Genomic DNA, 20,619 nt, shown 5'->3' with positions numbered 1-20,619 from the left:
AGAACTGTTAACATTTTATAATATGTCGCCATCTAGTGGTGACTTTTCAAATCAACAGGTCACGCAAGTCCTATAATGAAAGGAAAATGGGTTGTTGGCCTATACAGCAACAAAACACAGAATACTCGTAGGCATGATTTTAGAAAGATTTGTCGAACTTATAAAAAGACACCATTGATAGGCTACAACAGACAATGTTTATTGAGGGCCAGGGGTCAAGCATAATGCGGTGCCTTTGTGTAAGTCCTTAACTTGTGTAACTATGAGAAGATAAATAGAGCATACATACACTTAAAGCATATGAAAGCAAGCTGCCAGAAAGAAGGACGTCACTAGTGACATTTGTCATGGGAATTGGGAACACATGCGTCTCAGAACAGCTTTATAATCTCGCGCCGCATAAATTGAAGGGCTCTGTCCCGCGCGCTGGCATTTCCTGAGAGATATGGACAATTTACATTTGAGAGGCACGGAGAAGACAAAAACACATAGGCTACAGTACATACCAATATTTATTTTGTTTATAAGGATGAAGACATGTAGGCTAGACTTGCGAATCAGTATATTCATTTTATGAAAATAAGTGAACCTGTATGTGCGTTGCTTAGGCATATTACAATTTGAGAATATAGTAATGAATGTAGGGAGCGGGAAGCAAACCCAGATCTCTGGCGTGATAGGCAAACATCCTACACATCACGCCAATAGTGTTAATAAACTTGGTGAGAATTGTAACATGGCTCATATAGCGAGGATCGCTACACTGTCATTCATTTGAAATATATAAAATATTTACAATTATATAAGAATCAGTGAGAGCCATATCAGTAGTTGTACCATTCAATACAATACAAATACTGACATATGCGTAGCTGGCCTGCTAAAATAACCATCTTCCGTATTTCTAACAAGTTCAAGGAACATCCAGTTGCAGTTGTTCTCCTCGACACTAGAGAGCGGACCATAGAAACTCCGCTCTGTTTGTCCCTCGTCATGCACAATACTCTGTCTTATTTTCTAAGGCCTGAAAGTGGGAGGTCCTTTCCCCCGCAGACTCCAACATGGTGAGCTGTGTTTCCGAACGATTCTCGCCAGAATCATCGTCAAACATCACTTTTTCTGAATATAATATCCCACATATAACTGTGATAATTTGAAAAGACATACATTTGGCGATGGCTAGTCCCTGTATTGAAATAAGGACTTGCGTTTTGGTCTATGAAATTATATTCGAAAAACCGAGGTATTTCACCATCAGCTAGCTAGCTAGTGCCAATGCTGCTCATTTGAACCAAATGTTTCTGCTACCACTACTTTTACGTTCAAAGTCTATTTCAAAAGTGTTTACCTGCCTGTGGAAATTGAGCACAAACTTTTTACAGAGAATTGTGTAAAAATAAACCCTGTTGTGTTTTTATCGAGTAGGCCACAGTCGGAATTGTCATTCAAGGACCGTGTAGGAAATTAATATATTGTACGCCGAACTCTTGCCAGCCAGACGGGTCGCATGGTATTTTCGAATGAAACTGAACTGTCTGTTGTTAGGCTGGAAGTTTTGAGTACATTAGTTGGGTTGACAAGTTATTTTTCTGGTTACTAGGCACGAGGACCGAAGAAGCACCTGAAGCGCGTTGCAGCGCCCAAGCATTGGATGCTTGACAAGCTCACCGGAGTGTTCGTAAGTACATACTACTTCATACCTAAATGATAAAACCACAATGTTTCTAGTTAGTTGCAGATTATTAGCTAAATTGAGGGGCATATCTATGGCCGCGTCGCATAGAAACGACTAGTTCCTGCAAAGATGTTGGGAAATGCAAGATGTCAAGGAGCTAAAATGGTGGGCTAACTTATTAACTCTTCACTTGGTGCATAACGTTGATTTTAGTCTTTTTGAATATTCTCTGGTGTATGGCGAACCACCTGCAATTAAACAGACATTTATAAGACACACAAAGTATAGGCAAGAACAGGTATGTTGAAAATTACTTGACACACATTGCTGTTTTAATGCGTAGTTATCTCTTTCTGTGTATACTTGTCTGCTGAACCAACATGGTCTATAGCTGTCATTGTTTACTGCTCATATAGTAGTTAAAATACCACACCCAATTTTATCTATGTAGGCGCCTCGTCCCTCCACCGGTCCCCACAAGCTGAGGGAGTGCCTGCCCCTCATCATCTTCCTCAGGAACCGTCTGAAGTACGCCCTGACCGGAGACGAGGTCAAAAAGATTTGCATGCAGAGGTTCATCAAGATCGATGGCAAGGTCCGCACTGACATCACCTACCCCGCTGGCTTCATGGGTGAGTTGTGTTTGACGAGGGATAAGTGAGGAAGGGAGAGGTGTATAGTTTGCAGTGATGTGACCGTCCCAATTGACTTCATGGGTGAGTCTGACTAAGGGAGAGGGGGATGCAAGGTGTGAGTGAAGGTTCATGAGAATGAAGTGAGGGACTGGAGGGAAGAAGGGGGAGGGTACTGTTCCACTCATTCATGCTTTCACCTAGCCAGTGACTAGAGCTGGAAATAAGAGCAATGAAGACAAATTTTGGTTTTGATCAATGAGCTGGAAAAAATCTCACCAATACCTCTAAGAAGTTCTGAGCTCTAACTGAAAGTATGGATGCATTTTGTAGTATTTGAGCAGGTTATATGACATGTATCCCCTTGTTGCTGTGAAATTGCATATGTAAATGTTTCATGTTGTGTGTCCCAGTCTAAGGAAGGGTTGTTGTGATGAGCATATCACGTTGTATGCAAGGCACTGAACTGTCTAAAGAATTTTGCACTTAGCCTGATTTGGTAGATGGCATACTTAGTGTTTGGAGTGAGTTTCATTTAGTTGTAGTTAGTCTGGGCTTTGGTGGTATCTTGATCACGCTTGTCAAATTATTCCTCACTTGTTTTCTCATTTCGTCTTCATAGCTTCTGATTAGATAAGTGCACAACACACCTCACATCAGATGTAGGGACATCTGTGGACCCACTTAAAGGAATTTAATCTCTTTTTGGATCTTCACCCATATCCTCTTAGGGGCTCACGCAAACTTGTACACACATCAGTAGACATTCACTCTCATATTCACACATTTTCTCAGGCACACATCTTCACATGCACCCCATTAGACTTTCATGCACACACCATCTTGAACCCGCGCACACACTTCCATACGACTTTTATTCCTGCCAAGAGAGCTATGATGGTGTTATGATTAATTTCCCAGGCCAGGTGAAACCTCACATTATGTAAATGCAGACCATGTAACACTTCTTTAAGGCTAGCTCACACACTGCTGTTAGAAAATACAGTGGGATGTTAGCCGAGCCATCTAATGTACAATGGAGTGGATTTGTCACTGGACCATGCCCTCCCTCATTGGTGCACCACAAGGCTAGATCACATGCTTTGATGGCAAAACAGTGTGAGATGGTTTCCTCTGATACACAATTGAGTCTAGAGGATTTGTATAGTGCCCCTCCACCAGTCTGAGATTTACCAGTCTTGGTATTTTGCCTAGCTAGCTGATGTACAATGGAATGGGTTGTATTGTGCTTTTTAATAGTATCTGACCTGGGTGGGCCAGTAACCGAAAGGTTGCTGGTTCAAATCCCGAGCCGACAAGGTGAAAAGGGAACTTGACCATAATTGCTCCGTTGACAATGGCAGACCCTGGCCATGACCCCACTCTCTGAGGGTGTCTCAGGTGTGAGAAATGCAAAAACAAATGTCCAATTCACCCGTAATAATACACACTTGTACATGTGTGAAATAGGACGAATATAAGCACCAACCTAATTATTACTATTATGAAGGGACAAAATATTGTTGGGTTGACGATCATTCGTTGGTTTGACTGTCATTCTGACTACTGGTATCTGATATGCGCATTGTTGTTGTTTTCCCAGTTATGAGAATTTGATCCTGACTGACTGTATTGAATTTGGTCTGATGCATCCTATTTTGGTGTTGGCCTGTTCAGGATTTGATCATTGATATGATTGTGTGATGTCTGTCTGTAGATGTGATCAGCATTGAGAAAACTGGAGAGCATTTCCGTCTGATCTACGACGTGAAGGGACGTTTCACTGTTCACCGCATCACCGCCGAGGAGGCCCAGGTATGACACGTTGTCACACATGGTTGCGAGTCTAGTTATTCACAGCTCAAGCCTGTCTTTTTAAACCAAGCAGTACAAGTACAATATGATCTTCTGTATGGAGGGAGCAATGAAGAAAGTGTTTGGTTTTGATCAACGAGCTGAAAAACCCTCACCAATACCTCTAAGAAGTTCTGAGCTCCAACAAAAATAATTGGATGAATCCTAATGTGAAACGGTTACATATTCATCCTTTTGTGTAAATGCCTAGCGTGGTTTCAGTTGGAGTACTTATGCTTGTTTATCATATTAGGATTTAGACTTCAAAACCAAGTGGGTAATCAATTTTTTTAAGTCATATCTTACATTTTGCTGCTGACATGTAAAATGTTTTTGGACTATCAACAGTTGACTAATGAAACATTCTAGTGGATTTTCCCTTTTAATTAAGCATTTACACTTCCGAGTCTAGGTTTGGGAAGCCCTGCCATAACAATCACTCACTTTCTCCTCTCCATCTTTCTCTCCCTCTCCTTCCCTCCAGTACAAACTGTGCAAGGTGAAGAAGAACCTCATCGGCACCAAAGGAGTCCCCCACCTGGTGACCCACGACGCACGTACCATCCGCTACCCCGACCCCCTCATCAAAGTCAATGACACAGTCCGCATCGACCTCGCCACCGGCAAAATCACGGAACACATCAAGTTCGACACAGGTAACATCACGGTTAAAAATATATACAGTTAAAGTGATTGAAAGGGAAATGTATACCTGTGGGCAAAGTGGTCTTTCGGGTTAGCCTGTTAGATTTTTGAAGTGTTATCAAATCTATTAAGTGTGCAGGGGGGGGGGGGGGAGGGGTGAGTAATGTCTGGCTTGTCTTGAAGTCGAATTGAAAAAATTATTAGAAAAGCAGGATAAATTACAGTGCAGTTATGTCGTTCCCCCTGCACACAACTAGTTTCCTACTATCCCTGTCTTGCATCTCATGGCTGGCAGGGACGCTTGATCTCAGACACTGTTACACGGGCATAGTAACTAAATTAAGATTTTGTGTTGTCTTGCTTATCCCATGGTAGAGGGGTTACATTTTCTTCAATTGTGAATGTAGGATGGTTGACTCATTTTGACACTGTAGGAAAAATAAATTGTGAAAAATGGTAGTCTGTTCATACAGACCTTTAGATCCACTAAGCACCATCCTTGAAACTTTTTGCAAACTTGACTGATGCAAAGCAACAATACTACCCAATCAAATCATACTTTTGAAGCACCGTCTTTACCCTCATCGCTCTCTCCCCTCTTGTCTCCCCTCTCTTCTCCCTGTAGGTAACCTGTGCATGGTGACCGGCGGTGCCAATTTGGGGCGTATTGGTATCATCACCAACAGGGAGAGGCATCCTGGCTCGTTTGACGTTGTGCACGTTAAGGATAGCGCTGGAAACATCTTCGCCACCAGGCTTGGAAACATCTTCATCGTTGGCAAGGTAAGTAAAGAAGACCCGTACACGCGCACTCAAACACATACCTGCACATCCACACACACCTTCGCATACAAACATGAACTACACTACAAACACCCTGACGACACTGCTCATCCCCTCCATTTCTTGACACTCATGTAGTTGCTCAGTACTCATGTGTGATTGTACGGAGGTAGAACAAGCAGTCTATGGACAAGTTATGACAGCAATCCATGCTTTGGTTTAGTTTCCCTGGCACTGTTTCTACATGCTAATGTTTCAGCATTTGTGGCACAAATCGAATTGAAGTCATGGGACCAATGTTAGCATTTTTGCACCTTTTCAAATCATCTGTAAGTGACTGAGCTTCACAATACATTTTAGATCAAGGGTCTCCAACCTTTCCTGGCATGAGAGCTCCTTTAAAAAATGAAACATGTTGAGTGTTACTCGTTTTTCTCCCTGGCTTTCAAATAGCCATGTTCTTCTCTTCCCTGTGTCCATAATATACTGTGAGCTACTCCTAGGTGGGCTGTGAGCTCGCGATTGACCTGTTGGAGACCCCTGCTTTTAGATATTGCCAGAAGATTTGGACATAAGCGGAAAAATGCTAATATCGGTCCCATGACTAAAATGGGATTTGTGCCGCAAATGCTCGCATTTGGAAATTGCCATGGCAACTAAACCAAAGCATGGATTGCAGTCATACCTTTTCCATAGACTGCTGACAGGGTAAGAAAACATAATTTGGGTGAACTATCCCTTTAACACAAGTAAATACTACAGCCTGATAAATTTATTGGTCCCAAGTGTTATAGGCAGGTTTTGGTTGTTTTTCATTTTAATTCCCCCCCTTGCCAATTTTCGATCTTGTCTCATCGCTGCAACTCCCCAACAAGCTCGGGAGGGGTGAAGGTCAAGTCATGCATCCTCCGAAACATGACCCGCCTAACCATACTCCTTAATCCGGAAGCCAGCCGCACCAATGTGTTGGAGGAAACACGGTTCAACTGGTGTTCGGGGTCAGCCCACCGGCACCCACTTCCCACAAGAGTCGCTAAAGCGCCATGAGCCATTTAAAGCCCTACCGGTCTAACCCGGACGACGCTGGGCCAATTGTGTGCGGTGCTATGGGACTCCCACAGCCCGGGAAATTAACCCGGGTCTGTAGTAATGCCTCTAGGCCTTAAACCGCTGGGCCACTCGGGAGGCTGTTTTTTTCTTCTTTTTAGACTAACATCAGTATTTGTTACACCTAAGAACCAGCGTTCACTTTAAATTACATTATCTTTTGTCCACATACATTTGACCACTTCCTGTGCCATGTTTGTAGATTTCCTCTTTACCGGCTTTCTTTTGTAATATCTTCCGTTTACTCTCCCCCCATCTCCAGGGCAACAAGCCGTGGGTGTCCCTGCCCCGTGGAAAGGGTATTCGTCTCACCATCGCTGAGGAGCGAGACAAGAGAATCGCTGCCAAGGCCGGCAGCAGCTAAGTCCTATATGTAGGTCTAGGCATCCTGGCTTTGAAATAAAAACAATGTTATTTACAACAAAATCCAACCGCTGACTTGACTATTGTTTTCCATGTTGATGTTTAGTGAATTATTGGGGTTGTAAAATATTTGAAAGGGAAATGTATTTTGATGGAATGTTTATGTAGGTACCTTGTCAACTAGTGAGAGGTGGATGAGTATTTTGTTACAATTAGGCCTGTTATTTACACAGGCTAGTGCTTATGATCATAATCTCAATTAACATTACAGTATGTGCTAAGCATGTTGTGATAATTGCCATTTAACACTATTCACATTCACTAAAACCAGTATTCCGGGTCATTGTTTACATACGGTGCACAGGTTGTGTATATGGGCACTCAATCTTCTATGAACATTGTCATGCACTGGAAGGTGTGGTTTGGGTAATGTTGGACATATGGTATGTTATTGCTGCTGGTCATTAGGGGGACGTCTTCCAGTTTTCACCTTGCAGAAGACCATGGAGAAGAGGGCTGCAAGCAGCAATGGTAGGGTTCAAGCTAATGCCCAACAGCGCCACCATCAGGAAAAATTGGACACATTGCCCTAAGGCAAGCTACACTGAACAAAAGTAAACGCAACAATTTAAAAGATCATACTGCGTTAGTTAATATAAAGAAACTGGTCAATTGAAAGAGGCACATTAGGACCTAATCTATGGATTTCACATGAGTGATAATTCATATACTTGAAAGAAGTAGGTTGTGGATCAGAAAACCAGTCGGTATCTGGTGTTACCATCTGCCTCATACAGCGCAACACATCTTCACATTGTTGAATGTTGACCCACTCCAATTGCTGGGCGAAGTTGCTGGATATTGGCGGGAACGGGAATGCTGTTGTGCGCGTCAATCCAGAGCATCCTAAACATGCTCAATGGGTGACATGTCTGAGTTTGCAGGCCATGGAAGAACTAGGACAGTTTCAGCTTTCAGGAATTTGAGTACAGATCCTTGCGACATGGGGCTGTGCATAATGTTGAAACATGACGTGATGGTGGCGGATGAATGGTGCGACAATGGGCCTGAGGGACTCTGTTCACAACGCTGACGTGTGGACGCCATCTGCCCGGTACAGTTGAAACCGGGATTCATCTGTGAAGAGCGCACTTCTCTAGTGGCCATCGAAGGTGAGCATTTGTCCACTGAAGTTGACCCTGGTGAGGATGACGAGCACACAGATGAACTTTGGTGAGACGGTTTCTGTCGGTTCAGACATTTTACAGATGAACAAACCTGCAGTTTCTTCAGCTGTGCCTTAGTGCCTGGTCTCCAACTATCTCCCAGGTGAAGAAGCCGAATGTGGAGGTCCTGGGCTGGCGTGGTTACACGTGGTCTGCGGTTGTGAGGCAGGATGGATGTACTGCCAATTTCTCTAAAAGGACGTTGTAGGCGGCTTATGGTAGACACAATTAACATTCAATTCTCTGGCAACAGCTCTTGGATATTCCTGCAGGCAGCATGCCAATTAAACGCTCCCACAAAACTTGAAACGGCTGTGGTGTTGTGTGACGAAACTGCACATTTTAGAGTGGACTTTTGTCTCCAGCACAAGGTGCATCTGTGTAATGATCATGCTACACCTGTCAGGTGGACGGATTATCTTGGCGAAGGAGAAATGCTCACTAACAGGGATGTAAACAAATTTGTTCACAAAATTTGAGAGAAATAAGCTTTTTGTGTGTATGGATAATTTCTCAGGAACTTTTATTTCAGCTCATAAAATATAGGACCAATACTTCACATGTTGCTAAAGGTCAAACTCAAAATCGAACAGATTGAGCGATATGCTTTGATGTATTATGGACCCTTTTAACCCTAAGTGTCAATGAATACATTTTTACCCCAAGTGGTCAAAAATGTAAATTTCCAAATATTCTTTTGATCCTTCTGTAATTTTAGGAGTTTGTCAAGCAACTACTTACTGGACAAAAAACTATATACCATGATTTCTGTGTTAATATGGAATAATAAAAAAATGATCTCTTGTATACTTAACTGAAAATGTAGACAATAGTAAACTTTGTGATAAAAGCACTAAATTTGGCACCCTTACACTTTTCTTAAAGGGGCAGTGTAGTTAATGGGATTTTTCTGCTGTTTTTATGACATGTCTACACTAATAACACTGAAATTATGAAAATGATAATGCCCTTTTTGTGAAAGAGCTGGAATTTCAGCCTGTTCAGGAGTTTCTGTGCCAGATTATGACGTCACCATCTGATTTGATTATAATAGACCAATGACTGTTCATCTTGGTAAGGGGGTGGGCTCCATCCTATCAGCCAATCAAGGCTGTGTATGTACATTTATTTCCTAACTCCCACACAATCAGAGAGCATTTCAATGTTCAAAAGAGGCTCAGTGAAATAAATGCTATAAAAAAATTGGGGAGTTATTTTCATTAGTTTACAAAAAAATTCAACATTGCAGAACCAAATGTATTTTTTATAAACTTAAGTTTACAATTTAAATGTATAAAATAAAGACATGACATGGACAAAATTATTCTATTCCCAGAGCTAGTTGGCTTGGTTGCACAGCCTTTCGCCATGATAACTACCCACAACACCTTTCTACTGGCAATTTGGCGCTCTCTTCAGCAGCAAACTGCTCTAATTCTTCACTCCTGAACAGCCCAGGGGTTCTTAAATTATTCCAGTGTGCTTTTCATGTGTGTTTGGGGTTGTTGTCCTTCTGAAAGACCCAAAGCCTTCAACAGAGACAGTTTTTGGACACTGAGTTGAACATTGCACTCCAAAACATTGCACTGATTTCATGTCTTGCACATGGTCAAGGCCCTCGGTACCAGAGGCAGCAAAGCAACCCCACAACATTATCAAACCTCCCCCATGTTTGATTGTACAGAGGGTGTTATTTTCTTTGAATGCACCCCTCAAACATTGAAGAATAAGCAGTTTGCTGCTGAAGAGTGGGCCGAATTGCCAGTAGAAAGGTTCACTGAGCTCACTGATGGATACAAGAAGGGTTTGTCTGCAGTTATCTTGGCCAAATGCTGTGCAACCAAGTATTAGCTGCGGGGTGCCATTTGTCTTCATTTTCTAAAGTAAAATTGTGAACATATTTTAAAAGAAATAGGGAATTATTTAAGAAAAGTGCAATGGCCACAACTGTATGTATCATGAAAATACAGTATATACAGTCGAAGTCGAAGTTGGAGTCATTAAAACTCGTTTTTCAACCACTCCACAAACTATAGTTTTGGCAAGTCGGTTAAGACATCTACTTTGTGCATGACACAAGTAATTTTTCCAACAATTGTTTACAGACAGATTATTTCACTTATAATTTACTGTATCACAATTCCAGTGGGTCAGAAGTTTACATACACTAAGTTGACAGTGCCTTTAAACAGCTTAGAAAATTCCAGAAAATGTCATGGGTTTAGAAACTTCTGATAGGCTAATTTACATCATTTGAGTCAATTGGAGGTGTACCTGTGGATGTATTTCAAGGCCTACCTTCAAACTCAGTGCCTTTTTGCTTGACATCATAGGAAAAAAATATAATAAAATCAGCCAAGACCTCAGAAAAGAATTTGTAGACCTCCACAAGTCTGGTTCATCCTTGGGAGCAATTTCCAAACGCCTGAAGGTACCACGTTCATTTGTACAAACAATAGTACGCAAGTATAAACATCATGGAACCACGCAGCCGTCATACCGCTCAGGAAGGAGACGCGTTCTGTCTACTTGAGATTAACGTATTTTGGTGCGAAAAGTGCAAATCAATCCCAGAACAACAGCAATGGACCTTGTGAAGATACTGGAGGAAACAGGTACAAAAGTATCTATATCTGTCTCCCGGGTGGCGCAGTGGTCTTAAGGCACAGCATCGCAGTGCTAGCTGTGCCACCAGAGATTCTGGGTTAGAGCCCAGGCTCTGTTGCAGCTGGCCGCGTAGGGGAGCACAATTGGCCCAGCGTCGTCCGGGTTAGGCCGGCAGGGAAATCCTTGTCTCATCGCGCCCTAGCGACTCCTGTGGCGGGCAGGGCGCAGTGCACGCTGACCAGGTTGCCAGGTGTACGGTGTTTCCTCCGACACATTGGTGCGGCTGGCTTCCGGGTTCGATGTGCATTGTGTCAAGAAGCAGTGCGTCTTGGTTGGGTTGTGTTTCGGAGGACGCATGGCTCTCGACCTTCGCCTCTCCCGAGTCAGTACGGGAGTTGCAGCGATGAGACAGGACTGTAACTAATACCAATTGGGGAGAAAAAAGGGCAAAAAAAGAGTATCTATATCCAAGGCAAAACGAGTCCTATATCGACATAACCTGAAAGGCCGCTCAGCAAGGAAGAAGCCACTGCTCCAAAACCGCCATAAAAAAAGCCAGACTATGGTTTGCAACTGCACTTGGGGACAAAGATTGTACTTTTTGGAAAAATATCCTCTGGTCTGATGAAACAAAATATAACTGTTTGGCCATAATGACCATTGTTATGTTTGGAGGAAAAAGGGGGAGGCTTGCAAGCCGAAGAACACCATCCGAACCTTGAAGCACGGGAGTTTTACCTATTTCGTTTCACCTATATGTTGTGGGGGTGATTTGCTGCAGGAGGGACTGGTGCAAATCACAAAGTAGATGGCGTCATGAGGAAGGAAAATTATGTGGATATATTGAAGCAACATCTCAAGACATCAGTCAGGAAGTTAAAGCTTGGTCGCAAATGGGTCTTCCAAATGGACAATGAGCCCAAGCATACATTGCCAAAGTTGTGGGAAAATGGCTTAAGGACAACAAAGTCAAGGTATTGGAGTGACCATCACAAAGCCCTGACCTCAATCCTATAGAAAATTTGTGAGCAGAACTGAAAAGCGTGTGCGAGCAAGGAGGCCTACAAACCTGACTCAGTTACACCAGCTCTGTCAGGAGGAATGGGCCAAAATTCACCCAACTTATTGTGGGAAGTATGTGGAAGGCTATTTTTTATTTATTTATTTCACCTTTATTTAACCAGTTAGGCATGTTGAGAACAAGTTCTCATTTACAATTGCAACCTGGCCAAGATAAAGCAAAGCAGTTCGACACATACAACAACACAGAGTTACACATGGAGTAAAACAGACATACAGTCAATAATACAGTAGAAAAATAAGTATATACAATGTGAGCAAATGGGGTGAGATAAGGGAGGTAAAGGCAAAAAAAGGCCATGGTGGCGAAGTAAATACAATATAGCAAGTAAAGCACTGGAATGGTAAATTTGCAGTGGAAGAATGTGCAAAGTAGAGATAGAAATAATGGGGTGCAAAGGAGCAAAATAAATAAATAAATACAGTAGGGGGAGAGGTAGTTGTTTGGGCTAAATTATAGATGGGCTATGTATAGGTGCAGTGATCTGTGAGCTGCTCTGACAGCTGGTGCTTAAAGCTAGTGAGGAAGATATGAGTCTCCAGCTTCGGCGATTTTTGCAGTTCGTTCCAGTCATTGGCAGCAGAGAACTGGAAGGAAAGGCGGAATCCACTGCGCAATCCACTGTCTCATCAGCCCAGCCAAGCAATTTATAAACTTGATCTCCACTATAAAAAGCATCTAGACATTATCTCACATTTCTATTAGACTAACATTTAGTTTTCAACAGCGGATATTTGTATAAACCTTGCTCATTGTTTTTCCGACATTTGCAACATTGTTGCAATATTCAATCCAGCTGTCACAGTGATGAACGTGTCGGGAGTCGGAATGAGACAGACAGGCAGGCAGCTTTTCTCAGCCAGTCGAAATCATGAATCAGCATACATTTTTATGGATATATACAAAGAAATATCAATAGAAAACACGTCAAACAAATCGAAGTGCAGCTAGTTTGCAGTCTTTCCAGCTTCAGTTTGAAGTTATTGTTTTAGCTGTGTTGTTGGCTAGCTGTTCTGAACAACAGTGTCCTGACAAGGGAGCACATTTTCTGTACCAGGTGAAAACGCTCATCATTAGCTCATCGTTATGGATGTATCCAAATAATTATCACTAGAAAACAGCCTAAACAAATGCATATGATGATATTTTGTTGTTATTCTGGCTGCACTGTTTGACGTGACTGTACATTTGCCGTAGTTGGCTAGCTAGCAAGCAAGGGATAAGAACATTGCCAGCCAGTTTGGCAATAGAACATTTAGAACGAACGACTGGGTCGCGTCCATAGATACAGAACAAAAATACTTAATGACTGGGTCTCATCTCTGGCAACCGAACCGATAGAATGAACGACCAGCCGGCTTGGGTGGCAACCCTAGATTTGTGTCGGGACTATATCTTGTGGAAGGAGGAAATAGTATGAATAAATTCATCAAAAGATTGTTTTTAATGAAAATATGAATTTAATTATTTGAATATGTTGGTAACCCTTCGTATAAAAGTGATATTGCCCTCGAAGCTAGTGTTTGGAGGATATATTGGCACGGTTTGCCGGCCCTCAACTTTGTCTCTGACCTAACAACACCGATGCCAATATATCCCCCAAACATCAGCTTCTCGGGTATTATCATTTAAATGCCTACTGCTTGCTAAATCAATTTTTCAAATATGCTAAACCAATTATTGTTTGACAGAAAGTTTTTTTTGTTGCCATCATTTCCAATTTGGGCAAAAAAAATGATACCTGTTGCCGCTTTTAGGGTTAATGATGTTGTCTACTTTAACCTTCTTCTTCTCCAGAACTGCTGGACCAATCTGCACCAAAGTTGGTATGTAGCATGTATAGACGCACGTTTTCAAACTGAAACAATATTACATTTACATTTGAGTAATTTAGCAGACGCTCTCATCCAAAGCGACATACAGGAGCAATTAGGGTTAATGCCTTGCTCAAGGGCACATCGACAGATTTCTCACCTAGTCGGCTCAGAGATTCGAACTAGCGACCTTTCAGTTACTGGCCCAACGGTCTTAACCGCTAGGCTAGCTGCTGCCCGCATTAATGTTTTTTCCTGTCCAACAGAGCCCCATGCAGCCAAACAGAACCATTGATCTGGGTCAAACAGATCAAAAGATATAAATATGTGCCCATTATAGTGCCTCCATGTGGTAGATATGACTGTTCTTGCATTTGTTGAGTCTTGACAATGTTTTGAACATGCACATCAAGTTTTGTTATGATGCAAATAACTGTCTGATTTACTGTACATGCATTTATGTCTAAGCTCAAGCCCACTTGAATGCTTATTGGACCATAGCGGCCATATTGTTTGAGATACTAGCCTGGAAAATATTGCGTTGAGAGACCTTGGCCCATAGATGCTAAATATCAAGTTTCATGACAATCAGTCATTCTGTGTATTTTAAGTATTTTTCACAAATTCCGTCATGGCGGACCATATAGGTCCTTGAGGCGCATTTGTTCCTTGTGAGGAGAGGTAACTATGAACTGAATTTTGTGAGGAGAGGTCACACGGGGTGAGGGGCGTGAGCTTTCAAATTTAGCATTTTTTTATCGCTTGTTATAGCGTCACCATGTGGCCAACTGGCAAGGCATTGCATTAGAGGGTGTGGGCCTTGGCCTTTTTTTAAATTGTATTTGTATTTATTAGGGGTAGATCAGCTTTGATATTGCAGATAGATTTTGGTTTCCATCAATGTAATTTTCTGCGTCACTTCCAATCCCACATATATATATTTTTGTAAATATATATATAAATATATATATTTTTTATATATATATATTTTCTTTTATAATTTTCCCCTAACCCTACCACTCCTCCCCTAATTGGAGTAAACTAATGGAGAACAACACTTAGGCTTCTACTTCCAGCACAGGCGTACAATATACATTTTACGGACACAGTATATTTTACAATAGTTATCTTTTTTCTTTTTTTTATCCTTCAGCTACCCTCAACCCCTCCCATCTATCTCTGAAGGCTATTCAGTTTTGATTTCTACTTGCCATATATTTTCCAACTGTACTGTTTCACCAAAGTGCCTTCGGAAAGTATTCAGACCCCTTGACTTTTCGCACATTTTGTTACATTAAAGTCTTATTCTAAAATTCTTATTCTAAAACCAGCGCGTCACTGGTACTTCCTGTAAGAGTTTTTGCTTATCAGCAGGAATCAGGAGGATAGAGTTATGGTCAGATTTGCCATATGGAGGGTGTGGGAGAGCTTTGTGTGCATTTCTGTGTGTGGAGTAAAAGTGCTCAACAGTTTTTTCGCCTCTAGTTGCACAGGTGTCATGCTGGTAGAAATTAGGTAAGGTGGATTTCAGTTTCCCTGCATTAAAATCACTGGCCACTAGGAGCGCCACCTCTGGATGAGCTTTTTCTCGTTTGCTTATGGCATTATACAGCTCGTTGAGTGCGGTCCTAGCGCTGGTTTGTGGTGGTAATTATACAGCTACGAAAAATAAAGATGAAAAGTCCACAGCTTATCAATGAGGTGTTCTAGCTCAGGCGAGCAGAACCTCGAGACGTCGTTAATATTAGGGATTGGGCACAGATGTCAGTTCAACATCTAGTTTTGATTTACATTTGGTTGAGTTTTCAACTAATGTGAATTCAACGTGAAATCAACAAAAAGATTTCACCATTGGAAAAAAAAGATTTCACCATTTCATCATTGGATTTAGGTTAAAGGTCGGGTGAGAAAAATACCAGGTGCCCTCATGTTGATGACTTTTAGCAAATCCAATCAGTTTTCCATGCTGATTCAACATCATCGCATAGATTTTTTGGGTTGAAATGACCAGTTTTTGCCCAGCGGGTATCAATACATGGCTATCTATACAAAAGATTGAGAGGAAACAAAGAGAGGATCCCACTTTGAGATGCACACACACTAACAGTTGGAGAGCGGGAAGGGCTCATGGAGAGTGAAGTATGCAGGAATGAGGTGGGGGACTCATGGCCACCACGCACATAGGTGGGAAGGCAGGGGTGAGAGAAACCCCTAGAACCCTGCAATTAAATGACTGATCCCCAACCCTCACCTCAGCATCACTGCTGAACCATGGCCAGCAAGCTGGGTGAAACCCTATTGTATTTATTGGCGTTCGTTATTATTCCAGTTCTACGTGGATTTGGTGAAAAAATGCAAATTCCTGTGAAATAATAAGACCTTGCATGATGGTAAAGGGACAAATTATATGGGCAAAAAATATTCAATTTTATTTGCAACGGTAAACCAGACAAAATGAAACTGGCCTATTCATATAATGAATATGAATTCGGAGGGCAGAAATGATTAAATATTAAAGCAGTAGACCTCTCACTAAAGGCTTCAGTTATACAAAAGTTATACTTAAATCCAAACTGGTTCACTAGCAGATTAGTAAGAATGTCTCACCCCATGTTCAAGAAGGGCCTTTTACTCTCACTTTCGGTTTTTTGAAAATGAAATAATCTCCAAAATATTGCTATTTTTAAAACAAGCCATAGAAAGTTGGTTGCAATATCAGTTTAATGCACCAGAAAAGACTAAACAAATATAACTGTCACGTTCCTGACCTGTTTTCTCTTGTTTTGTATTTATTTAGTATGGTCAGGGCATGAGTTGGGTGGGTTGTCTATGTGTTGTTTTCTATGTTGGGGTTTTGTGCGTTCGGCCTGGTATGATTCTCAATCAGAGGCAGCTGTCAATCGTTGTCCCTGATTGAGAATCATACTTAGGCAGCCGGGGTTCACGTGTGTGTTTGTGGGTGTTTGTCTTTCGTGTTCGTATTCGTGCCACACGGGACTGTTTTCGATTGGATTCTATTTGTTAATTTGTTTCATTGTAGTGTTCGGTTTATTTTATAATAAATTATGGACACTTTCCACTCTGCGTCTTGGTCCGATCCCTACACCTCCTCTTCAGACGAAGAGGAGGAAATCTGCCGTTACAATAACAACAAATATTATGGTTAAACTCAAATATACAAATTGATAAAACATTTTCTTTTTAATTTTGATTAAAAAATAAAAAGCATAATCTTCGTAAATTATATCTTAAATAGGACTGGTAGAGTTATGTCACACATTCAACTAACAAAAATACGTACATATCCCAACCAGAAGCCATGGATTACAGAAAGCATCTGCACTGAGCTAAAGGCTAGCACTGCAGCTTTCAAGGAGCAGGAGACTAATCTGGACGCTTATAAGAAATCCAGCTATGACCTCCAACAAGCCATCAAACAGGCAAAGCCTCAATACAGGACTAAGATCGAATTCTACTACACCAACTCTAATGCTTGTCGGATGTGGCAGGGCTTGCAAACTATCATTGATTACAAAGGGAAACCCAGCCGTGAGCTTCCCAGTGATGCGAGCCTACCAGATGAGCTAAATGCCTTCTACAGTCACTTTGAGGTAAGCAACACTTAACCATGTATGAGAGCACCAACTGTTCCGGGAAAAACTGTGTGATCATGCTCTTCTTAGCCAATGTGACTAAAACCTTTAAACAGGTTAACATTCGCAAGGCTGCAAGTCCAGACAGATTACCAGGACACGTACTCAGAGCACGCGCTAACCAGCTGGCAAGTGTCTTCACTGACATTTTCAATCTCTCCCTGACCCAGTCTGCAATACCTACGTTTTTCAAGCAGACCACCATTGTCCCTGTGCCCAAGAATGCCAAGTAACCTGTCTAAATGTCCATCGCCCCGTAGAACTCTGTAGTGTTGAAATGCTTTGAAAGTCATGGCTTACATCAACACCATCATCCGAGTCACCCTGGACCCACAAGACTGCTGATCGTCGACTACACGAAACTGAGGACCAAGCACGCTCCCATTCATATCGACGGGGCTGTCGTGGAGCGGGTAGAGCTTCAAGTTCCTCAGTGTCCACATCACTAAGGATCTATCATGGTCCATACACACCAACACAGTTGTGAAGAGTGCACGACATTGCCTCTTCCTCATCAAGAGGCTGAAAGATTTGGCATGTGTCCTCAGATCCTAAAAAAGTTATACAGCTGCACCATTGAGATCATCTTGACTGGCTGCATCACCGCTTGGTATGGCAACTGCTTGGCAAAGCGCTACAGAGGGTAGTGCGTACGGCCCAGTACATCACTGTGGCCGAGTTCCCTGCCATCCAGGACCTTTATACCAAGCGGTGTCAGAGGAAGGGCCCCAAAAAATTCTAAGACTCTAGCCACCCAAGTCATAGACTGTTCTCTCTGCTACCACACGGCAAGCGGTACCGATGCACCAAGTCTGGAACCAACAGGACCCTGAACAGTTTGTACCCCCAAGCCGTAAGACTGATAAATAGTTAGTTAAATAGTACACCAATAGCTCCCCTTTTTGCACAAACTTTTTTTGACTCATCACATACGCTGCTACTGTTCAGTATCTATCCTGTTGCTTAGTCACTTTATTCCTAGTTACATGTACATATCTACCTCAATTACTTCGTACCCCTGCACATCGACTCGGTACTGGTACCCCATGTATATAGCCAAGTTATTCGTTACTCATTTTTTAAAAATTATTATTACTTTTATTATCACGTGTTATTACTTTTCTATTATTTCTCTATTTTCTTTCTCTCTGCATTGTTGCAAAAGGCCCGTAAGTAAGCATTTCACTGTTAGTCTACACCTGTTGTTTACAAAGCATGTGACGAATAAAATGTGACTTGAATGGGTCAAAGCATTACTGTGGATAGATCCTGTGAATTTTCTTTCACCCATCCAGCTTTTTACACATCAGTGCATAAATGAAAGGAGATGAAAAGGGAGCCACTATTAAAATATACCCTGTATAAGTGTGTAACTGCATGAGCCCATCCTCCCCCTCCTTTACCTGTTCAGGTTGTTTGGTCACCTCATCCCTCCCACCCTCCCTCTCTTTCCTTCCCTCTATCTCTCCCTCCATCTCCTGTTCAGGTGGCTGGTCACCTCATCCCACCCTCTCTTCATCCCTCCACCGCTCCCTCCCTCCATCCCCTGTTCCTGACGCCTCCAGAAGACCATATGGGCACTGCTGAGATACGGCCTGTTCCTCCCACTGTACTTGGCCTGCCCTGTACACTCACCTAGAGAAGTAAGTGTGTGTGTGTGTGTGTCACTGTGTGTGTCTGTGTGAGTGTTTGTGCCGCGGTCTGTGTGTGTGAGAGAGAGAGTGTGGCGCCCTGTTTCTCCCACAGTACTTAGCCTGTAGACTCACCTCGCCACCGCGCACCACAACAACACACTCTGCAGGAGAGAAAGAGTGTGTGTGTGTGAGAGAGATTGTGTGAGAGTGTGTGTGTGGTGTGTGATGGGGAGGGGGACATGGATGGGAGGACAGGACACAACATGACTGTGACTGTATGCTCTCTGAGACACCGCTACAGCAATGTCCTTGGCTGGTTTATGTTAGGGACAAGAATTGTGTGTGTGTGTGTGTGTGTGTGTGTGTGTGTGTGTGGCTAGATTTGAGAGGGAATTCATATATTCAGGCTTGTAGATTTATGTTTACGAGGTTGTTTGGAGGAATATGTGTGCATTTGTTTGAATAAAATCTATTTATATTTTATTAGCTTTGTCTAGTCATAACTGTATTCCTGTGAGTGACTTATCATTCAATTCCAGCATTCTTTTACCTGACACCTACTTCATATTACTTACTGACAGTTGAACCATTTGAATGTTCTGATCACAGGTTCTGATCTGCTTTCAGTCATTCCAAACTTTATTGACATTGTTTCCTGGGACGAGCATGTTTCATGAAGGATAAGTGATACATGAAAATCTCCTCCTCTCTTTTAAGATGCAGACCTGTACACACACACACACACACACACACACACACACACACACACACACACACACACACACACACACACACACACACACACACACACACACACACACACACACTGTTTGAACTGTGTAATGTGAGCCTGGCCAGGCTCCTGCGTGGTTCTGGTCCCAGCTGCATCCCCCTTTGAGCAGAAAGAAAACAATCACTTTGATGTGAACAGAACAGAACTAGGCTACACCAGAGACCCAGTTGGATTTAGACCAGACCTGGGTTCAAATGCCATTTGAAATCTATCAAATACTTTGAGCATTTTTCCTCTTGCTTGCCTGGAATGCCAGGTGGGTGGGGTTTACAGGCTTGATACTATTCTATCGGTCCATTAAGCCTGGCAAGCTCAATCAAGCACAGATAAAGTATTTGAAAAGATTTCAAATAGTATTTGAACCCAGGTCTGCTTAAGAGCGGTATATTTGGCAGAACGTAATGCTAGGAATAATGGGCCATGAAAAAAACAAGGAAATAACTTGCACTAAAAGCAAAATTATACTTTGAATGAGAGAGAGGAAGGGGGAGAAAAAGAGGAGTGGATGGAGGGATTCTGGAAGATGTTTGAATTCATGTTAGATCAGTGTTTCCTAACTCTGGTCCTTCAGTACTCCCAACAGTACATGTTTTTGATGTGGCCTCGGACAAGCACACCTGATTCTACCTGTCAACTAATCATCAAGCCCTGAGGTGCATTCAGTTCGCTCGAACGACACATTTCCCCAAAACATTCTTGTACTTTCTTGAACAGACTTTGAGGTACGTTTGCTCCTGTTTGGTGGGTTTGGC

The 20,619-nt window shown here is 42.3% G+C and overlaps 1 protein-coding gene, 2 non-coding genes and 1 pseudogene across 3 annotated transcripts; all 4 read left to right on the top strand.

Moving 5' to 3' along the window:
* The first annotated feature begins 1,010 nt into the window (after positions 1-1,010).
* On the top strand, positions 1,011-7,127 carry rps4x (ribosomal protein S4 X-linked). The gene is made up of 7 exons (XM_038996257.1): positions 1,011-1,064; positions 1,601-1,678; positions 2,127-2,307; positions 4,025-4,122; positions 4,646-4,817; positions 5,432-5,589; positions 6,959-7,127. The coding sequence occupies exons 1-7, from the start codon at positions 1,062-1,064 to the stop codon at positions 7,058-7,060; spliced, it is 792 nt and encodes a 263-aa protein (XP_038852185.1). The 5' UTR covers positions 1,011-1,061; the 3' UTR covers positions 7,061-7,127.
* On the top strand, positions 2,537-2,612 carry LOC120050173. Its single transcript, XR_005477176.1, has one exon. It is a non-coding gene; the product is annotated as a small nucleolar RNA SNORD61 (small nucleolar RNA).
* LOC120050172 lies at positions 4,229-4,303 on the top strand. The gene has a single exon (XR_005477175.1). It is a non-coding gene; the product is annotated as a small nucleolar RNA SNORD61 (small nucleolar RNA).
* Positions 5,703-5,784, top strand: LOC120050169 (annotated as a pseudogene).
* Positions 7,128-20,619: the final 13,492 nt, after the last annotated feature.

Source organism: Salvelinus namaycush, chromosome 6, assembly GCF_016432855.1.
Source record: "Salvelinus namaycush isolate Seneca chromosome 6, SaNama_1.0, whole genome shotgun sequence".
Classification (NCBI taxonomy): Eukaryota; Metazoa; Chordata; class Actinopteri; order Salmoniformes; family Salmonidae; genus Salvelinus; species Salvelinus namaycush.
Note: the sequence above shows the minus strand (reverse complement) of the source record. Positions and strands in the feature narration are given on the sequence as shown.

Bases quoted from the DNA above. Each gene is read 5' to 3' on its own strand.
- rps4x (XM_038996257.1), top strand. The intron at 2,308-4,024 runs GTGAGTTGTGTT...GTCTGTCTGTAG, and splicing joins CTACCCCGCTGGCTTCATGG to ATGTGATCAGCATTGAGAAA. The intron at 5,590-6,958 runs GTAAGTAAAGAA...CCCCATCTCCAG, and splicing joins ACATCTTCATCGTTGGCAAG to GGCAACAAGCCGTGGGTGTC.